The 21,694-nt window shown below is 45.2% G+C and overlaps 1 protein-coding gene across 1 annotated transcript in view; it reads right to left on the minus strand.

The window, feature by feature from the left end:
- Nucleotides 1-19,765, minus strand: part of MTHFD1 (methylenetetrahydrofolate dehydrogenase, cyclohydrolase and formyltetrahydrofolate synthetase 1) — a 70,689-nt gene extending 50,924 nt beyond the window's left edge. The window contains 6 exon segments of the mRNA XM_019550839.1: nucleotides 185-395; nucleotides 593-729; nucleotides 1,075-1,128; nucleotides 2,056-2,115; nucleotides 7,400-7,484; nucleotides 19,710-19,765. Of these exon segments, the coding sequence (XP_019406384.1) occupies nucleotides 185-395; nucleotides 593-729; nucleotides 1,075-1,128; nucleotides 2,056-2,115; nucleotides 7,400-7,484; nucleotides 19,710-19,750 (588 nt within the window). The 5' untranslated portion in view covers nucleotides 19,751-19,765.
- Between the last annotated feature and the right edge of the window lie 1,929 nt (nucleotides 19,766-21,694).

Below are 21,694 nucleotides of genomic sequence, written 5' to 3' on the forward strand. Positions count from 1 at the left end.
GAGCCATTATTAGGAAGTCAGTTAGCTCTAGAAAACAAAAACTGTATATGCTGGGACTTTGAAGAGCAAGCAGCTAAGAGCTAAGGACAAATTTTAATAGGCCTTCTTTCCTATCTGGAATGATGAGAAGTTGGTGACACCTCAATGAACTTTAAAGCTTTTAAAAAAAGGCTGTAATGTATGGTCTGCTGAACATAATTTTTTTCCTCATCAGGGGACTGAGACACAGTGCACTCCTGAATAATGAGAACTACGAAGAGCCATTAGTTTTCAAAAGATAGGTTAATTCCTTACCAGTCTGCCTGATAAGTTCCATGCATCCTTTAGGCGTACAGGGAATGAAGCAGTCACCAAGGTCTCCTCTGGAGAGTTTCCCAGCATTGATGCTACTTAACCTGAAGTGTTTGAATTAAAAAAGGACAAAGCATGCTTTAGGACAAAGATTTTAAAGCTACATTAATGGGGAAAATGGTTGTATGGCTGCCAAAATACTAATAGTTTAAAGCTTTTTCTCTAAAAAGAAGTTAAAAAGAAAATATTGATTCATTTCACTTAGAAAACAAATTATATCCCAACTGTGAAATCAACTCACCCATCCACATCCTTTTCAGGTGCAACGGCATTGGTGATTTTCTCTGTATTGATTGGTTTATTAGAATCCAGAGGTAACTGTACTATAAATCCATGAACAGCAGGGTTTTCATTCAAAGCAGTGATGCACTTGAGCACCTACACACATAATGCAGGGGCAGGACAAAAACATGTTGAAACAACACTTAAATGTGGGGTTACAACTTGAGTGTTGCTTTTTGTGCCTGGGTAGACTTTAGGACACACAACATGTTGAATTCTCCCCAACAAGAATAAAAAAATATTAGTCAAATATTTTGTCTTTTCAGGAACATCCAGACTAAAGTCTTTTATAATATATAGGGATTCCAGTTCTTTTTGCTTGCGTCTGTCCTTAGGCATAGGTGTTTTTATCATATAAAAACACAGGACAGTGACACATGCAAACAACTGTTTTAAACTCCAGAATGAAGGGCTTCTTAACTAACTGACCAAGTCACTTACCTCAGCTTCTGTTGCTGTGTTTGGCAGCTTAATATGATTGGCATCGATTCCAATCTGCAAATGAGAATATTCAAAAGTTATTTTGGTTTTAAAGGACATGGAGAGGAATATATAAAAAATGATTTGCTCACTCTCATTCCAGTCCATCCTTTTCAATAGAAATGAGCACATGCTCTAGGTTCATAGATTCCTAGACATTAAGGGCTGGAAGGGACCTCACAAGATCATTGAGTCCAGCCCCCCTGCCATAGGTAGGAAGTCTGCTGGGGTCAAATGACCTCCACAAGATAAGCATCCAAACGTCATTTGAGTCCAGAGTAGGTGCTTGCACCAGATCTAGCAGACAGACTGCTACTCCAATGAATACAAGCTAGAGAGAAGATCCGATTAGTACCTTCCCAGTAAAGATTCTTTAGCTGTTTTCTTATTCCATTCCATAAGTCAGTAAATAGGGCCAACCTCTTCTCCTGATAGAAGCTGAGATAGGAGAACTGATAGAGAATGTGCTGCTCAGAAATGCTACTGGAGAGAAAGACAATACCAGACATTGTCCTGGGCAGCAGGGGCTATGTGGCAGTGGGCAATAAGGCATTTCAGAGGCTGCAGAGTGATGAGCCAAAACAAGGCAAGTTCTTCTAAAAGGGAAAGGCAGATGTACAGGGGTTAGCTGGGGAAGAGGGAGGGAACCAGAAGGCTGCTTGGACCCACGGACACTAAGAGCCTGTGACACTGGAATCACTGCACCAACATGACTGCACTGACATCACTGTAATAAGCCACACCAGTCCACAGTATGGCACACCTGTATGATGGGATTATAGTGGTATATCACAGGAGCCAGACCAGCACCAAATTCACCAGCACAAGCGGGGCCAAACAGAGCTATTTGGTTACTGTTTTCTTCATATTCAAGTATCTGCTGTGCTGAAATGGGCAGCAAAAAACCCAAGAAAAAAAATACGCCAGTGGTCTTAGAATTACCTCAGCAGCAGCCTTCAGTTTCATACTGATGTAGAGATTCGAATCATCCCGATTCCCAACCTATAGGGGAAAAAAGGAGACAAGTCACACTGGGGAGCAGGGCAAGAAGGGATCAAACCTGAACTCAAGTGAAGGAATGCTCAGTCACTTAATGCCCTTGTACAGGGACAGCATGACCCAACTGTCTCCCATCAGCCAAGGTGCATTTTATAGAGAGTAGAGAGCAGTACAGGTGTCAGATTTCTACCAAAATAGGAACATGTAGGGAAGAAGACTCTTGATGACCACAACCTGCCACAACTGACCTAAATTCAGATTCTTAGCTTCTTCCCCAGTTTAGCATAGTACCAGGCACAGGAACAAACAAATGAGGGGGGATGCAATGCTTCAGCCACCCTTTGGAAGCTGCTCTTATAGGCATGCTCTCATAGTAAATGAGAGCCAAACTGCAGTAGGTTAGTGGTCAATAAAAGAGGCATAAAATTAGAGCAACTGAGTTTTCACTTTTTGTGGGATAAAAACACATACAGGGCTGTTAATGGAGAAAAACATTACAAAAGCCCTGCCCTTTTCGCCTTATGATGACATGCGTACCTGCTCATGGCACACACAACATGAAACTTAGCAACATTACCCAACTGATGATGTCACCCTAGATAAGGAAGTCCCTTGCTTGGCTATTGGTATGCAAAACCCACTAATGCATCTAAATATCCCTGACCTAGCTTCTAGTATTGGCAAGAATAGCTCAGGAATCTGGACTTCCCTGTTAATGGCAGAGGTTGAGGGTATAATCCACATTAGACCTAATCCTAGGGTTGTTGGTTGTAGCTATGTTGGTCTAGGCAGACAAGGTTCTTTGAGTAGATGTGATATCTTTTATTAGATCAACTAAATAGTTGGAAATATTGTTGTTTGCAAGTGTTCAGGCACAAATCCCCTTTTACATGCATAGGGAGAGTATGTTGGCTTTTAGTGTTTTCCTGGGTGGAATAGAAGCCAATATGCATGATGCACGTCTGTGAAAATGCAAATCATGTCAGTGAGGATCAGAGAGGTGAGAGACAGATATGAGGGAGAAGGGAAGGGGGAACGTTGACCAGGTATTAGAATGTAGCTGGTAAAACGCTGACAGGATACCTGGGGTTATCAAATGTTAGGCAGGTTATAATATACCACAAATCCAATGTCTATAAATAGTCCATGACTTTTTGTAACCAATAGATTTATGAAATGAAGGTTGTAGGTTTGTCTGTGAAAGGTGTTTTGTAAATTCCCTTTGTGGATTAGAACTGAGAGACTGGAGAGTAGGTGTCTTGTGAGAAGTGTGCACCCACAGGTAGTTGGGTATTTTTGTCTTTGATAGATTTTTGGTGTGTGTTCATTCTGGTTTGCAGTTGTTGTTTGGTTTCTCCTACGTATTTTCCATCAGGGCATTTAGTGCACTGGATGAGACATATTACACTTCTGGAGGTGCAGGTGTAAGAACCAGGAATGGAGATGGTTCTGTTGTGGAGTGTGGCTGTTCTGGGAGTGGTGGAGATGCGTTGGCAGGGTTTACATTTTTCATCCTGGCATGGTCTGGATCCATTTGGTGTGCTTTGGACCACAGGAAGTTTGCTTCTGGTGATGAGGTTCAGTGCTTGTTTAAAGGCTAGGATAGGTGGCTTTGGAAAGACTTCTTTAAAAATGGGGTCTTCTAGTATGGGTTGCAATTATTTAGGGATTTTCCATATAGGTTTCAGGGAAGGATGTTATGTCATAACTAATGGTGTGCGATTCATGGGGATTTTCTTTTTGTACTGCAGCAACTGCAAGAGCAAGGTGGCTCTTTCAAAAGTATGATCTATATCTCTGGAGAAGTGTCCTTGTTGGGTGAAAGCCCTTTTGAGATTTGCGAGGTGATGACCACAGGTATTCTCCTCAGTGCAAATTTGATGCATCAGAGGTTGTAGCTGTATATTACAGCTTTCTTGGTGTGTTTAGGGTGACTGCTAGTTCTGTGTAGTCTGTGGGTTTGTATGTATGTTGGTTCATGGGTTTCTTTTATATGGTGATTTGTATTTTACCATTCTGGATATTGTCTAAAAAAGAAATGTTGGTGCTGGAGTATTCAAGAGATAGTACGATGGAGGGATGATAATTATTTAATTTGTGATGGAAATCAGAGACTGAAGGCTTTCAGTCCAAGTGATGAAGATGTCATCTACATATCTTAGGTATAGCATGGGTTTGATGGTGCAGTTCTTGAGGAATTCTTCTTCCAGGTGGGCCACAAAAAGGTTGGCATATTGGAGAGCCATTTTGGTGCCCACAGCTTTGTCCATGGTTTAGAGGAAGTGTTGGTTATTGAAACTTAAGTTGTGTGTGAGGATGAAGTGTATAAGTTCAGTAATATCTTCAGGTCTGAATTTATCCCACTGCACATAAATAGCATCCAGTCCTTTGACAGGCTTTGAGGCAAGCTGGGAATATTTGATATAGAAGAAACCTAATTATATGCAAAGAGGAGTCATTATTTATGAGGGAGCTTTTCAAAAGGCCCAAGTGTCAGCAAGGCACCTAACTGCCACTCTTGCTTTTGAAAAATTCTAGTTACATTGTTTTCCAACACAATTGTGCTGCAAAGCAGCAAAGTGGAGCATAAACTACTGTAAGAGAAAGTGGAAACAAGACAAAAGCTTACAATTCTTGGCCTTATCCAGTTGTTACAACACCAGCAGATTTCAGAAGGTACTTTGAATTCTCCTGTCCAACGTGACAAAGAATGATTCCTGTATGAAAAGACCAGTGAGGATTCCTGGCAAGACCCCAGCAAGTACTATGGGCAGCACCAGAGACACTGCTCCCCACTGACTGTATAGCTGGTTAACTCTGGTTCCCCCTCCCCAAATGCTGTGATAAGCAATTCACACTAACTGTATTACCAGCCCAAATACGTCGGAGCTCTATAATGGACACCACAAAGATACAGTGTCAACTCTGAAGGGCTTGCAATCTAAGGCAGCAGCAAGCAGTAAGAGGAAATATGCTGATTGGCACATGACTGATTTTTTTGGTCTCTGTGTATAAGCTATCCCCCTCTCCAGCCATTATTAGTTCTCTGACAAGTAGTACAAGGGCAGCAGAAGCTAGTTGTCAGAGAGAACTGATTGGGCAATGCAGTCTGCAGGCCAGCTCATGAAGGGCCTCTCTATGTGTAGGGGCAAGAATGGAAGAAAGTGTGGAGACAGATCTGGAAAAAGTAGTGTCACGTTAAAGACCATGTGACAGGCTGAGAGCCACGGGACTCTTTAGCCTGGAAAAGCACAGGCTCAGGGGTGATCTGATGGCCACCTATAAGTTTATCGGGGTGACCCACCAGGATCTGGGGGAACGTCTGTTCACCAGAGCGCCCCAAGGGATGACGAGGTCGAACGGTCACAAACTCCTGCAAGACCGTTTCAGGCTGGACATAAGGAAGAATTTCTTTACTGTCCGAGCCCCCAAGGTCTGGAACAGTCTGCCAGCAGAGGTGGTTCAAGCACCTACATTGAACACCTTCAAGAGTAAATTGGATGCTTATCTTGCTGGGATCCTATGACCCCAGCTGACTTCCTGCCCTTTGGGCAGGGGGCTGGACTCGATGATCTCCCGAGGTCCCTTCCAGCCCTAATCTCTATGAAATCTATGAAAGGCCTGTTTTTAGCACGGAAAAAGAATGTTCAAACTTCAGTGCAAAGTCCAAGATTAACTCATGAAGCCTTAATGCTTGCAGGGGTAGCACTGCTTCATCCCACTGCATGGAAGGTGGGTAGGTGGAGCTATGCAACTCACTAAAGTGTTTCTGTCCCTAAACTGTTACAGGTCTACACCACTTCCTGAGCAAGACTGGGCATATAACCAAATATTAAGTCTGCACCTGATCCATGTACACCTGGGTCCAAAAGGTCTTTCAGGAGACATCTTGTTGTGGCCCCAAGCATGCAGCTTAGTAGTCAGGGAGCCTGAACCCAGTGCCTGGGTGGTAATGAGGCATCCATTCCATAGATTTGCATGGCTGGGCCTGGGCAAAGCAGGTGCCAGTAGACAGGGTTTATTTTTCAGCAGTACACCCTTTCTGGCTCAGGAGGGAATTGAAGACATATCTAACTTGGCCAAAAACTGATTGGGCCATGGAGCATGAATTATTCTGTAGCAATCCAGATCAAAGTGCACCGGAGGGGGGAGGGGTAGAAGACTGAACTAATCGTTTTGGGGATGGAGCTGTTCCAGAAGACAGATGACTTCCATTCCTAGGGTGACCAGCCATGCCTCCTTGACAAGCACTGAAACTTTGCTCTCAAGGTTTTTTAAAATAAAAGACTTTCCCTTCTTTCTAACAGTCTGAGCACAAGGCTTCCATAGACAGGAGACACTTGAGGCTAATTCAAGACCTGTAAAGAGGGGACTGTATTTCTTCAAGGATAGAAACATATAGATCTCTGCTTTGTCCTTGGAATAAGACGAGAGCATTCTGCATTTGCCCAATAGAATTACTAGGCAAACAGCAAAAGAGAGCCATTCAGAAGCTCAGTGGTAAAAAGGACAGACAAAGGCCATTTCTGTAAAACCTATCAATTCTTTGCATCTACAAAGTGACATGACAGCCACTTGTTACAGCCAGTAGACCCGAGATTGAGAAAGGTTTCTGACCCAACAGCTTCTGTTATCAGAGCTGCAGAGAGAAAATACCGCATCCTAGAAAACAGACCCAATTTTGCAAACACCAATTCAAACATCCTCATTTGTGCTAGAGGGCGGTTCTTGTGTTTGGATGGAAGCTATCTTAAAAATAGCCTGCAATCAGTAGAGCTTTGTTTCTTTTGCTGCACCTAAGCATTTTCTGTGTTCAGTTCTCTTTCACAGTCTCAATCACCCAACCGATCACCCACATAAATCACACACTACCAAGTTGATTTCTGATGCAATGTTCCAGGTCTACAAGAATTAAGGGAACTGATATATATTTTGAGGGTCATATGGTTCATCTTTAATACTTAATATAGGGATTGTGCAGTAGTCTGTGTTTTAAAGGGCTTCTGTGCTTAGAAAAGGAGAGTATTAATAAGAAATCTATCCTACTGAATGGGATGAGAAAAATTGGAGGAGAAAAAGATTTTCCTTGGGTGCCAAAAGATTGACAAATATCGCATAGCTGTGCTGAAATCCCACACTGACTTCCGTACATTTTATTTAGTTTCATTTGTTTCAACAGCCATTTTGCAGGGCAGTTTTGGTGAAGGCACAAAGTGTTCCAAAGGTCTCATGATTAATGCCAAAGGGAAGGAAGATTCTAGGTTAGTTGCTCAAACAAAGTAAATACCTGCAAAATTGCAAGGCCTGGTTTGAAATCTGGGAATTTCTTCTTCATTACAGCCACTTGGTTCTTCAGTCTCTCTCTTACTTCTCTGGACAGCAGAAAAAAAAGCAGCAGAAGTTAATCAACAGACCATTTTCACGAAAGCCCAAGTCAAGAGTTACAAAATATACAAGTGGACAACGTCTGAAATGGGTTTTTCAAAACACACAGATGTCTTGGGTGCACAAGTCCAGTGACTCCCAGTAGGATTGGTACACCCCAGTCACTTGGGCATTTTGAAAATTCCACCCAAGATCTTCTAAATCCATTCCCCCTCATGACTATCACATGGCACACAAGGAAAAGCAAACACGCTTTTCTGCATTACTACGTAAAGTACTAAGCCATACTTGCCTACATTTTGCCAACTAGCTTCATTAAAGAGAATAATCAGAGACAATCTAAAGTAAGTGAGAAACAGGGGGTCTCTAAGGGTACGTCTTTACTGCAGGATTCACCCACGTGATCAGCATCTGAATTCTGAACAGTAGGTTTAGCCTAGACAAGTGATTCTCAAACAGGATGCCAGGGAACCCTGGGGTGACGTCAGATCCTTTGAAAGATGCCATAAGGTGTAAGGAGATAAATGATGTGTGAGGATGTAAGCAGATAAGTTAGGCTTAGGCTTGTCCCTGCCTAGACAATCCTGCACTCCAGTGCCCACCCCCTGTGTCAGAGATAAGTGCTAGAGATGCACTGATATATTGGTCCATATAGTATCGGCACTGATAACAGGAAAATTGACATTATTGGCAATCGGCTTTTTTTGGCCAGTGTAGCTGATAATGTCACTGATAAATATCACGTGCATGCGTGCAGCCACAACATGCACGTGCCCAGGAATTAAGCCCAGCAGCATGGAGAGCAGTGTCTGGCTGGTAAGTATGTGAAGGGGCAGGGAGGAAGGAAGGGGTATGAGGGCGACATATCAAAGGCCCCACGGTGACAGAGGAAGTGGGGCTGAGGCAGACACTGCCCAGACAGGGCATGGCACAGAACAGAGCTGCAAGCAGCTCATCTGGGGACTGCGGGGGAAAAGGGTCCCTACCATGTGTGCACCCCTGTGGGGGCAAGGGTGGGCTGCCCACTACTGACTTGGGGCTGAGGGTTGCGCTGGTCTCCTCCCAGTGGGGGGCTAGGCCCGGGCTGCACTTGGGGCAGGCAGCGGTGGCACTGGAAGGGTGGGCTATGAGGAATTTTGGGGTGGCTGTAGTCCAGAGAGAGTTAACTTAACCTAAATCCTGGCTTCCCTGTGGGTGCATGTACATGCGCAATTAATGCAAAGCAATAAATTCCAGAGCAGTTTGAGCTGGAATAAACTGCTTCTGGGTGCAGCATCTACATGTGTGCCCAGGACAGCAGCAATTTGAGTCGGGCTGGAGCAGGCCCCCAGCTGGCTGGGCTGACCAGGTACAATTTATGGCCCCAGTCAGCATCTACACATGCATTTCAGCACAGTAAATTACTCTACCCTAAGACAGTACTGTCTTGACGGTACTATCTTATGGTGGAGTTAATTAGTTTCCTGTGCCCTAACACCAGTGCACATGTAGATGGTGACGCTTTACTGAGGAACTAATTGGTTTACTCTGCAGTAAAACGCACGTGTAGATGCACCCTGTGTTACCCATGAGTGTAGGCAGACCTAATGTTTAGATACTGATGACAGAACAGATACCTTAGTTACGTATAACTGCCAAGAAAGTGGCTCAGGGCTTCAAATCCTTCATCCAGATACTGGGCAAAGGATTTAACAGTTTTGATTATGAATAATACACCTAATAAATGCAGCGTGTTGCCACTCCACCCTATAGCTACTTCATACCAGAGTTTTCCCATGGGGGGGTGGGCAGGCAGGGGAATCTGTGCGGGCTCCAAACATTTTAGAGCTGAACACAGATAGCCCCATTGCATCCACCTGTCTTAAACCTAGAGCACTGGGCAGATGAGAACTGTTCCTCCCTACGCGACAGGGGTATGAAGAGCCTCCGTCTGTTAATGCTGTGAAGCTCTCAAGACAGCGGAATAAGGTAATAAATAAAATTGCCAGTAAGGGATAAGTTGTGACTAAGAGGAACCCTTCTGAATCCCTCAGACATGGATCCCTTAGCACACATTCAAGACCATTGCTCCACCCTTGCTGTACCAGTCACAGCAGAAAGGGGCAGTTGATCCAACGTGGCTGGGATTTCTCTTGCCTGAGGGATTCCATGAGGTTGTAAACACGCTGGATCCAGCTCTGCGCTGCTCCTCCTCCCCACTCCCTTCCAGACCATCCCACACAGCACTCGTTCTTATGGGGGTTAGGAGACCTGGATTCAATTCCTCTAACAGCTCCTGGGTGAGTCGCTTCCACTTCCTGCATCTCAAGTTTCCCCACCTGGGAGAACAATGCTTACATCTGCTGTATAGGATTTTAAGACCTACACATGCACACACTAAATATGAGCCAAGGATTAGTATTGCAATCTCTTCTTAATTTTATAAAGCAGCTACTTGTCAAAGGACACGCTATGCTACTTACTTTTGTTACAAGAGGAACATGTGATCAGTGCCAGCATATTAGAAAATGCTCTGGAAGCCATGAAGAGACATGAGAAATGGCGAATTAGCGACTCAGTAAAAATACCTCGGCATGACTTTAACTTTACCCACATGGAACAGACCCTCAAAATAACTATGCATACCAATAAAGATAAGCACGAGCTTAAGTACTGTCACGATCAAGGTCTAAGGATATGAACACAAACAAGCTACTATAAGGCAAGTCAGGGTGCATATTTACAGCATGTTTCCTGTCAATTAACTGAGCAATCAGGATGCACGCAGGAATAGCTCACATTCCTACCTTGCCAGGAGCCATGGCTTACACCATCTCATGCTTCTTTCATTTTTCTTAAATAGATTAATTCAGTTTTCTCCCTCCAGCTACATAAGAAAATGAACATAAGAAAACTAAGCGGAGATGGGAGTTCCGACTGTTTCCCAAACCAAAATCTTGCAAGTCGTTTGTTAGGCAGCCATCTAGTGTTCACTAAGAGGAAACTGCTCTGGTTTAGCATCTGACAAAGCAGGCTGTTGCCTATACAAGCTCATGCCTCTCTGAACCAATTAGCCTCCAAGATGCCACCTTGCCTTGCCTTCTGCACTGTTTTAGCTGGGAGAAAAACCACACATATACACACACACCCACACACTGAAGTGCCTTTATAACATGGAAAATGATAGTACAAATTAAGTATAAAAGACCTTTCCTCGCTTCAAGTTTGAGACTTCAATATATGTTAACACATTTTAAAATAATTGTTGGAAGTCAGGTCCTTATTTACTCTACCTTCTGAAAGCAGTATTTTGTGAGCTCTACCACAAAAACATTGTTATCTCCCTATATACTGTCACTTATTTGAAATAAGCACAAAGAGCCCAGATGCCCTGCAATTCTCTCGATACCACATATTCATGCAGGAGTTTTACAATTTGACATGTATGAACTACTCCAAGTATTATTCCACAAGCTCCCTGCCATATTGCATAGAAAGGGTCAAAGGGTCTATACTGAGATATGAAAGCACATGTCTCTAAGCCAGTGATTCTCAGCCAGGCTGCCACAACACCTTCAGTTGCCATGAGATCCTTCTACAGGTGCTATGCTGCGACTCCCTACCTGACAGGGGCATGTAGTAGTCCTACGCGATTCACAAGCTAAAATCAGTTACTACAATTAGATTTCATAGACATTAGGGCTGGAAGGGACCTTGGAAGATCATTGAGTCCAGCCCCCAGCTCCAGGGGCAGGAAGTCAGCTGGGGTCATAGGATCCCAGCAGGATAAACATCCAAATGTCTCTTGAAAGTGTTCAAAGTCACTGCTTGCACCACCTCTGGCAGCAGTCTATTCCAGACCTTGGGGGCTCGGGCAGTAAAGAAGTTCTTCCTTATGTCCAGCCTGAAATGGTCTTGCAGGAGTTTGTGACTGTTCGACCTTGTCATCCCTTGGGGTGCTTCTGGTGAACAGATGTTCCCCCAGATCCTGGTGAGCACCCCTGATAAACTTACAAGTGGCTACCAGATCACCCCTGAGCCTGCGCTTTTCCGCACTGAAGAGTCCCGTAGCTCTCAGCAAATCATAAGGTTTGTTTTCCTGACCTCTGATCATGCACGTGGCTCTCCTCTGCACCCTCTCAAGCTTCTCATATGGGAGATTTCCCATATGAATCCATAGCGCCAAAAACATTCTGACCTGCTGGGGTCTTTCGGAGTTCTTTGCGACAGAACTGCTCTATTATTTTTTCCATAATCAAAAAAGTGAAAGCCGACAGCTGGTATTTTCTGAAAGGTGCCTCAAGTCAAAAAAGGTTGCAAACCACTATTCTACGAACACAGCTCCAAAGTTTAAAGGGGATGGCTATATGGTGGTTAGGGGGAGAATTTACAGCAAGCCAGCACCTCATAGGAACTTTTTTCTGAGCTCTTGTACCTCTCAGTAAATAGAGGCAACTTGCCCCTCAAAGAAACAGAGCCCATTGGATAAAGCTCATACAAGCTAAAACAAGTTGTATGAATGCTTGTATGGACAATGGGCAAAACATGCAAGTGCTTATAGTGGTTTTAAAAAGGGTCATTATACTAAGCTGAACAAAAGTCCCATAATGCTTTGTTGTCCATGGTAAGGGATGCAGCTAGTTCTTGTTTTTGCATGACCTGGTACCCTTAACCCTAATAGGTGGCATGCATGCCTGCAAAAGAAAGATAAAGGAGAGAACATCACTCAGTATAGAAATGGATAGCTCCTGGAATAAGAAACTGTCACACCGTCTGTAGGAATTGGGTCCAGAAACAAAGGCCAGGAAATGACTGAATAATCCATATAACAAAAAAGCATCTTGTTCTGTTACAAGATGGAGAGTGCGTGTGTGTACATACATGTGTGCATGCAGATAGAGGGGATTAACTGGAACAGTGCACAACCCCCTATAAAAGGCTAGCATGTAGCCAAGGCAAACCATACATGAAGAGACACAGCTCTGGAAAAGGAAGACTATAAGAGCAGAATGGGGTGACTGATCATTACCTGATTCTGCTCTGCCAAATGTTATTAGAAACTTAGACACTGAAGGTGATAAACACATTATCCCAAAATTCTCCTAAACAAAGCTATCTTAAATAAGTTTGCAAATAGGAGAAGGGACTTGGCCCACACTCAAACAGGCTGGCTGGCTTGCATTTACCACAGGTAAGAGCACATAGACAGGCAGTTGCTGCGAAGAGCTGATGTGCTGTTAAGTGCATAACCTAGCTTGCTGCAGAGCAACTTGCTCATGTGCTGTGGCATGTCAGGTGCTGATTTCTAACCCCTAAAATCCTGACAGAATAGAGGGCTTGATCGGCCAGGAGGCCTCTTCCACGTGCCAGAACAGAAGAGCTCTGATTGACAGAGGGTGGTCAACACAAAACAGGGAGGAGCGTGTCGGAAGGGGGTTTGTTGGGTACTTACCCAACACTGGTCTGAAAAAGGCTTAGACCTTTGGAGAAGCAAGCCCTGAAACAAACCTGAATGAATGGCAGGAGGGCACCTGGGTCCAAACAAACTCATCTGAAATGGCTAGACACTGAAAGGCAGGAGTCCAACCTGAGACACTCACTGCAGCTGGAAGTTGAGAGATCAAATATGGACTTGCTGCCATTATTTTTTAAATTGGGATCACTTGACCTGCAATTGAGTTAAATGGTTCACGTGGCCATAACCTTTGATTGCTAACCTTCAAGATGTGCTGGCTTTTGCAAGGAGTGCTATTTGGGGAGGATGAAGTGCAGTATAACCTCGCTATAACAAACCCTGTCAATAATGAACTCCCACTTTTAACAATCCCAACCACAGGAACTCATGTTTTTATCAACATAATGCGGCAAATTGGTAAAGCCTACTACATACAGTAAACACCCTCTTTTAATGAACTGCTCTCGTAGCAGCTGGTTATAACCAGGCTGAACTGCATATTATTTTGCCATAGTACAGTCTCAGGCAGCTTTATAGTGGTGTGAGCTGTGGCTGTTTCTCATACTGTACGGGGTATTCCTTCTTTGCGTCCTGTCCAAGTTCCCCTTGTATAAAATGAGGGAATCACTACTTCTGAGATCATAAAGCTCTTGTGAAGATTTGAAAAATCCTGAATCTTTGAAAATAGCGAAGGATCACAAGAGTAGGATGACCCCACACCACCTATCCTAAAGTATCCAGAGGACTAATAACTGTAGCAGTATCAAATGATACCAAGATAAGCTGTTAGGAAGCAAATGTTACATCTCCTTCACTCTGTAGCTATACAAGCCTAGCAAAAGTACTGCAACTCTAACACTGATTGAATCAGGGTCCAGGTTTGGGGATTAAACCCACAGGTATTGCCACAGGATTGTGCAGCTGTAATTTACATCTGAACAGATGATGCCCATGCCCGAGCAGCCACATCCTACCTGTAAAGGATTAAAAGGTACATCTAACCTAGATTCCAAGACAGGGCAAGCCAAACAGCAGCCTACAGAGGACATGCAGTCTGCAAATAGTTCATCATAGCCTGTGGGGTTGGAAATTCTGTGGCAAAGCAAGCGGTGGCAGTGTTAATCCCTGCAGCTGCCAGAGCTGCTGGGATTAAGGCTGCTGCTTGTCCCACTGCAGAAGGGGTGCCTTTTGGCAGCTGGGGAAGTGGCTGCAGTAGGGTCAGTGTGGGAAGGTTAACACCACCACCACTCACTCTACTGCACAGTTTGGATCCAACTCACCAAACAGAACAGGTTGGACAGGCCTGCCTGTAAGGTGATCGGACAGGGGGAAGGAGGAGGAAGAGAAAAATCCAGGATAGAAGGACATCCATTAGGGATTTGTATAGGATAGTTTGGATAGGGAAGATCCTGACTCAGGTAGGGGGCTGGACTAGACCTTCGGAGGTCCTGTACAGGCCAACTTCTCTATAATCCTAAAACTAGGCACAATACAAGCCTAGTTAAAAACAGCTTTCATTTAGGAACACAGACATGCAACCCCAAACAGATCTTGTCAGTTCGACATTTTCCAGGGATATGCCATGGTGCTGCCAGCCATCCAACCAGTGGCCTTTATCTAAAGTCAGTTCTCAGAAGGAGGGAGGAGGACACTCAGCTAAGGGAAGAAACATGGAGCAAGGGGACATAAACCTTATCTGTTCCCAGCTCTACCATTCACTGTCTGATCTTGGGCATGTCATTATTTCATCATTCTTGTCCCAAGGGGTAGGCTGATTACTTTTAAAAGTCCTAATTGCTGCTTAGTTTTGAACAGTTTCAAGGCTGGGGCACACATAAAAGTTTTGCCAATAATGAGGCCACCTACTGGGTCAAGGCAATTATATGAGAAGAAAAAATCTTTTTGTAGGTATATCTTTTCTGCCTGCAAAAGGTGAGTCTACACTTGATGATTTGCTGCTAGGGCAAATAGGTTGATATTACTGCCATTATGTTAGCAAACAGCCTGGAAACAGTGCTCATTAAGACTTTCTGCCTTGCTTGTTGGGCTCTGAATGATTTAATCTGTCCCAACCCAGGAAGCACAAATGATTTTACCTCTACAGATTAACCAGCTCTTTGGAAGGAAGCAGGTGAAGTAGTCTGAAAAAACAAACAAATCTTTAGAAGACTTCTACACCCCAACCAAAGGGTTGGGAGCTACACTCCTTCAGCAGGAGTTTTAAAAATGCAACTAGAAAGGGAAAAATATATAAAAAAAAAAATACTCACTGGCACTGATTACAAAAAGGGAGCTACAACAGACCTTCTCAGAAGCTACCTCACTGTTGCCAACAAGGATGGGATCACAAATGCAAACTAGTAGCCAGGAATTTTATCCCCGTCACCTACACCCACTGCCTGTGTTCAGACATGTGCGGACGTTTGGTTCCCCAGGGACAACTAGCGGTGGTGCACCTTGGGCCCCTGCTAGTTGAAGCCAGGGAACACGTCCCATGAGCGCGCTGGCACGCAGCAAGTTGCCCCAGATGGGGTAGGGGCAGCTGGGGCCACTATTGGGTTGGCCACAGCAGCCTTAGCTTTCATAGACATTAGGACAGTAAAGAAGTTCTTCCTTATGTCCAGCCTGAAACGGTCATGGAGGAGTTTGTGACCATTTGACACTGTCATCCCTTGGGGCACTTTGGCAAACAGACATTCCCTCAGATCCTGGTGAGCACTCCTTATAAACTTGTAGGCAGCCACCAGATCACCCCTGAGCCTGCGCTTTTCCAAACTGAAGAGTCTCATAGCTCTCAGCCTCTCATCATAAGGTCTGTTTTCCTGACCTCTGATCATGCATGTGGCTCTCCTCTGGATTCTCTCAAGCTTCTCCACATCCTTTTTGAATTGTGGAGCCCAAAACTGGACGCAGTACTCCAGCTGCAGCCTCACCAAGGCTGAGTACAACAGGAGAATGACATCCTGCGATTTGCCAGAGAAGCATCTATGGATGCAAGCCAGTGTTTTGCTCGCTTTACTAGCTGCAAGAACAGAACAGGATCAGATCACACTGATGGCTCACATTCATCCTGTGGTCAATCATGACCCCCAAGTCCTTTTCGTCTATACTGCTAGCCAGTGTAACACTGCTGAACCTATAAGGATCCTGCAGATTTTTCTTCCCAAGGTGGAGAACCTTGCATTTTTTGGTGTTAAACACCATCAGGTTCTCATTTCCTGAGCCTGTCAAGGTCAGCCTGGGCCACCCTCCTGTCCGCCGGTGTGGACACTTTACCCCAAAGTTTGGTGTTGTTGACAAACTTGGCCAGACCGTGTCTGATACCAATGTCTACATCATTAATGAAAATGTTGAATAGTACAGGCCCAAGGACAGAGCCTTGAGGAACCCCACTGGTCACTGTGCACCACAACAATTGTCTTCTGTCAACCACCACCCTCTGGGTCCAACCACGGAGTCAATTCCCCAGCCAGCGGATCATGGTGAAGCCAAAGCCGCAGTTGGCCAGTTTTGCTAACAGGTGATCATGGGATACCAGATTGAAGGCTTTTTTAAAGTCAAGATATATGACATCAATCTCTTCTCCCTTGTCCAGGTGATAGATCACCTGGTCATAAAAGGAAATAAGATTGGTCAAGCAAGACCTACCCAGGGGGCCACTGCACAGCCACGCTTATCTGAACGTGACCACTCTGAGCAGCTTTTTCAGAACAGGATCAGAATAAATAAGCGTATGTTTTCAAAAGTGGTTTTGGGCAGATGTGTGAGTCCTACTTTGGAGAAAACTTAAGGGTTTGTCTTTACTGCACTCAAGATATAACTTAAGTTTTGCCCCTAACCAAACTCTCTCTCATACCCAGAAATCTCTAGATCCAGCTAAAGGAACTCAAATGCAAAGTGGCCCACTCTGGGAGGTGGAAGTTGTACCAAATCCAGATGAGAGATGCTTAAAGTCCTGCCTGTTCACAGCCCAAACCACCAACCAACTTGTCCCAAATACAGTCACATTCTGCGTTAGCAGCAAGGAAGTCTGGACTAGCAGTTACTCAGTGTAGTTCCACTGTCATTTCACAATATGGGTGCTCCCCAGGGAGCTAAGGTAATTCAGGTGGGATGACTGGACCTTAGAGCTACAGTGAAGACAAGCCTTATTGATTAACATCAATAGAAAGCTGATTCTCAGAACAAAGACATTTACAGCATAATCATTCCAAGGAAATACACCAATAAACAGACATGGCATTTGGAGCATTACTGTTCCCAGGTATTCTTAAAACAATGCCCTCCCACTCTTGTGAATCAATTATTTATAGCTTAACAATGGTTCTTCTTGTAAACGATTTACTCTTCTGTATCTACAACAAAACCTAGGGATGAACTTGTAACATAACAGTCATACCTAACTAGAAACATTTCGGATCAATGTCTACCACCCCCCCAGGCACCCCACAGTACTTCATACATAGCCCTGGGCATTAAAACCTGTTTTTATTGAGACAGTATTAGCCAGGCACACATTTTTCAAAGGGACTTTCAAGCTAAGCTCACATACACGCCCCACCCCCGCCTCATTTTTGCACTTACTATTCTTTCAGCTGGTGGTTAAAATTATGAAACCTTTTGTCAATTTTTCTTTGAGCATATGCCAGCATTTTGAGAAAAGTGAGTCTCCATGTATACTGTTAGCCTTATCGTCTCCTCAGCTAAGTATCTTTTTTCTCCATGGGAGTGGTTCACACAACAGAAGACAAAATCTCACACTTCTCTCTATTTGACTATGTCAAAAACAAGCCCAGGTGAAGGGAACTAGAGTGCAGGGACAACAGTAACTATTCTTCTGTGATTCTTTGACAGAAACAGACTAGACTGAGTTCATTGTACTGAGGAAATTCCATGAAAAACAGACTTGCCTGGTGTGATTTTGCAGACCTCTGATCATTAACTACATCTGATCCTCCTTATCAGTTAATATTTGACTGACCTATAAACAACACCTTTTTGATAAAAGGATAAAGTAATGACTACAGAAAAAGCAACTAAATAGTCATCCTGCCAGCAGGTCCCTGACTTTCCACAAGTTGTTATAGAAACGTGTTCACTATACATTAGAATGAACCCAGGCAATAAAAGGACTCGCTTTGAAATACCTGAAATGCCTTCCCCCTGCACCATTACGTGCACCCTTTTTATATGGACAGGCCACTAAACTGGACCTTATCTTACATGCTTTTGACTGACTTGAAATACTTCTGTCCCTATACTTTGACCTTAAAGAGCAGAAGCTATTATAGTCTTTTGGCTCAACCTTTTCCTATGGGACCAAAAGAGAAAGAAAAAGGTACAGGACACAAAAAGTGTCACTTCCCTCAACCTTCTTCTCATATTTAATTTTCAGAAACTTAGGTACAGACTGAAGCTCAAAATGCTCTTTATTGATTTTGCTGCAGTGGTCAAAGAATCTGGCAGGAGCAAGGCAATAAGGAAGGAGAATTATTTCCACATACAGCTGCAATTATTTCCCTAATTCTTCTGCAGAGCTTTTATGCATAAAGACTATTCATAGTGTTCCCACAGGATGCAGCAACAGAAGGGTGCCCACATGGGCACGCAGTGCAGGAGACATGAGGGTGCTTGTGCGAGCATGCAGTGAGGGAACTGTTTATGCACCATGTTGCCCAGGGGCTGTAGCTCACCAAGGTGTGGCCTATGCAGTATGTGGCCCCTGGCTGCTTGGAAGTTAGACGGCCCTGTTTAAACTCTGCAAAAAGGAAGGCTGGCTCTTCATTTTTCGGCATAGTCTGAGAAAACGCTAGTGCTGTGGGAGGGCACAGAAGAAAACATATTGCACAAGCAGCTTGTGTGTGGCATGTGGCCAATTGGGGAGGAGACAGACAGCACAACGGTGGAAGCAGAAAGCAGAGCAGCAGATCATGCAGGGAACACAGGGAAGCAAGCAGAGCAGTAGATTGGGCAGAGGATGGAGATCTGAGTAGCAGTTTGGAAAGATGCAGAGCTAACTTGTGGCACACCTGCCAAAAGACTGGCCCTCACCACTAGCTAGATATCTGAGAGATCTGGATTTGGTTCCAGCTCTGCTGCGGATTTCTCATGCAACTTTGGGCAAGTCTTCCTATGCCTCAGTTTCCCTCCTATACTAAAGGACTCATTCATCCTCCCTCCCACTCTTTGTCTGCCTTGTCAAATTAGACTGCAAGCTCTTCAGGGCAGGGATCACCTCTTCCTGGGTATTTATAGAGCACATGGCACAGAAGCAGTCACTGATTTTGAAGGACCAACCCAAGACATTTCAGAGCAATTTTCTGAATAGCTAAGTACCCAAATAAGGCTGAGCCATTGGAGCCTACAAAGGCCCAAACCCCGCTCAGACCCAGGCCCCAATGTCTTACAGCAGAATGGGGGTCACTTCCTACAACTTGATCTCTCAGGGCAGGATCTCAGGGTCCCAAGCTGTCAAACAGGGGCACCCCACATGAATTCTTCTTCTTCTCCTTAGTGCTTCATACAAAGTCTTTCTAGGACTAAGGGAAGGTCTTTAGGTCCTTTGCTCCACATGGATGTTTAGCAACAACAGAAACAAGGGATAAGAGCGGAAAACAACAATACACTACATTTGCATCTCTCCTCTATCCCCCTACTGAAATCTAGCAAGGGTCTAACAGCACCAAACAAATAGAGAAGGGACTTTAAAACCAAGCAGAGATTTCACCATAGTGCCAACATTTCAGTAAATGACCTATCTCAGCATGAAGATACTAACTGGGAGTCAGTCACAAGACACTGGATTAGCATCCAGGTCATGGGTGCAATCCAGAATGAAAGCAGGAAAAAAAAAAAAAAAAAAGAAGAAGAAGAAACAGGAAGAAAACATTTTTAGAAGGCAACATTGTTATTAAGCAACATTAAAATGAAAAGTTTCAATGCATTTCTAAAGACAGTTAAGAAACAGGTTTTTTTCTCCATGGAGTACTGTCTTGACACTTTTGGCGTTCCCTGCCTTGCACTTCTCCAGGAAGCTGATAATCTATAGCACCATCCTAACTTCCTTTATTACAGGGCTGTTCACAGACTGGAAAAGCCACACTGGCAGCTTGCTTTGCTTGCAGACGTGGGTCCTACTAGATGTCTCCAAAATTATTATTTGGAGAGGTTATTACATGTATGATTTGGTCAGAGCTAGAGACCCCCTACTGTGAGGCAATGGACAGGCATGTTATGGGTACCTGGGTCAGAGTCCATTCCACTTATTGGGCATCTTAGTGGACTTGAGCAGGGTGGAACAGAATTGTACTTAAGCGCCTAAGTCCCTGAAAATCCATTAAAGCAGGGGTCAGCGAGGTGGTGCAGTGGGCAGCAGCTTCCATAGAGCTTAGCTCTGAGTGCGGGCCATATCCAACCCAGCCTGCACCTAGGGTACTTCCAGCTTTTCAAAATAGAAAGGAGGGACACATGCCTGCCTGTCTCTCCCCAACCCGCAACACAGTAGAGCAGAGTCAAGTGGAGCCTGTGGGGGAGGATGTGGGCTACCTTCTGTGGGCTCTAGACTCCCTGCCCTCCCCTGGGGAGCCCCACATCACTGCTGGCTGGCAGACAGAGGGCACCTCACCACTGAGGCACAGCTGGCATGGGACTTATGGCAGCAGCACCGAGCCTCTTCTCCTGGGGAGAGGGCAGCAGGGCAAGGAACCCTGAACCTGTTCTTTCCCCACCCTGCAAGCAAATCTGGGAGGGCACATGCCCCCCCATGCCCCCTTCCCCTATGCACCACCCTGGCTGGGCAGCGTCCCCAGACCCAGTAGCCCCAACCCCACTCGCTCCCTCACTGTGGGGGCCGTTATCTGCCCCATCCTCTCATAGACTCACCTGCAGGGAGCTGCTCTCCACTGCTGCCTAGCTCTGTTACCAGCATCCCGCTCCCCCCAGTCCCAGGCAGCCCCTTTCAGGCTTGAACTCTGCCAATCCGCAACTGGAAACCCACCATTTCCCATGTCTTCCTGCTGTGAACCACTGCATGATACTGGGGATCCAGGACAAATGCCATCCTGGAGTTATTCAGCCTGGGACCGGGACTTGATGTTTGCATTTTGGGACTCTCCTGCCCAACGAGGGATGAGTGATCACCCTACCTGCACCTCCAAAGCCGAGCCCAGAGCTGAAGCCACTGCTTCCCCCTCCCCCAATGCCACTGCTGCTTCTCCCCCGCGCGCGGGGGAGGCTCGAGCATCTCCCCCCATCGCTCTCCCAGAGCGCATAAACCAGCTCCGTGGGCTGGACGCAGCCCAGAGGCCGCATGTTGCCAAACCCTGCATTAAAGTATCTACCTCTGTAACACACCATCCGCTGAGGCGAAGCACTCACCCCGGATCCCACAGTCCCGGGTTTCGACTCCCGCCCAAACAGGCCAGGACCATCGTTTCCACTCACAGCCCGAATCATTTCGAATCACGCCCTGCTCCGCTCACCAGGGGAACGTGGGCTCCCCACACCTCGGGCTCTCTCCAGACGTCTGATTTTGTCACCTCTGACACTGCGACTCTTGGGGGGGGGGTGTCAAAACAAATTAAACCCTTTTCTGGGTTAACAAATGCACTAAGGGAAGGAGCAATCTGATCAGAGACCGCCCAGGTTACGATGTTCACGCCCTACTCTTAGGAGCTCCCTCCTAACGCGCACCCTGCCTCTTAACTCGGATTAGCCGGGACGGCCGGGGGGGACAGACGTGACGCGGATTACCCCCGGCTCGAG

This window comes from Crocodylus porosus, unplaced genomic scaffold (assembly GCF_001723895.1).
Source record: "Crocodylus porosus isolate Cpor-Errol unplaced genomic scaffold, CroPor_comp1, whole genome shotgun sequence".
Taxonomy (NCBI): Eukaryota; Metazoa; Chordata; order Crocodylia; family Crocodylidae; genus Crocodylus; species Crocodylus porosus.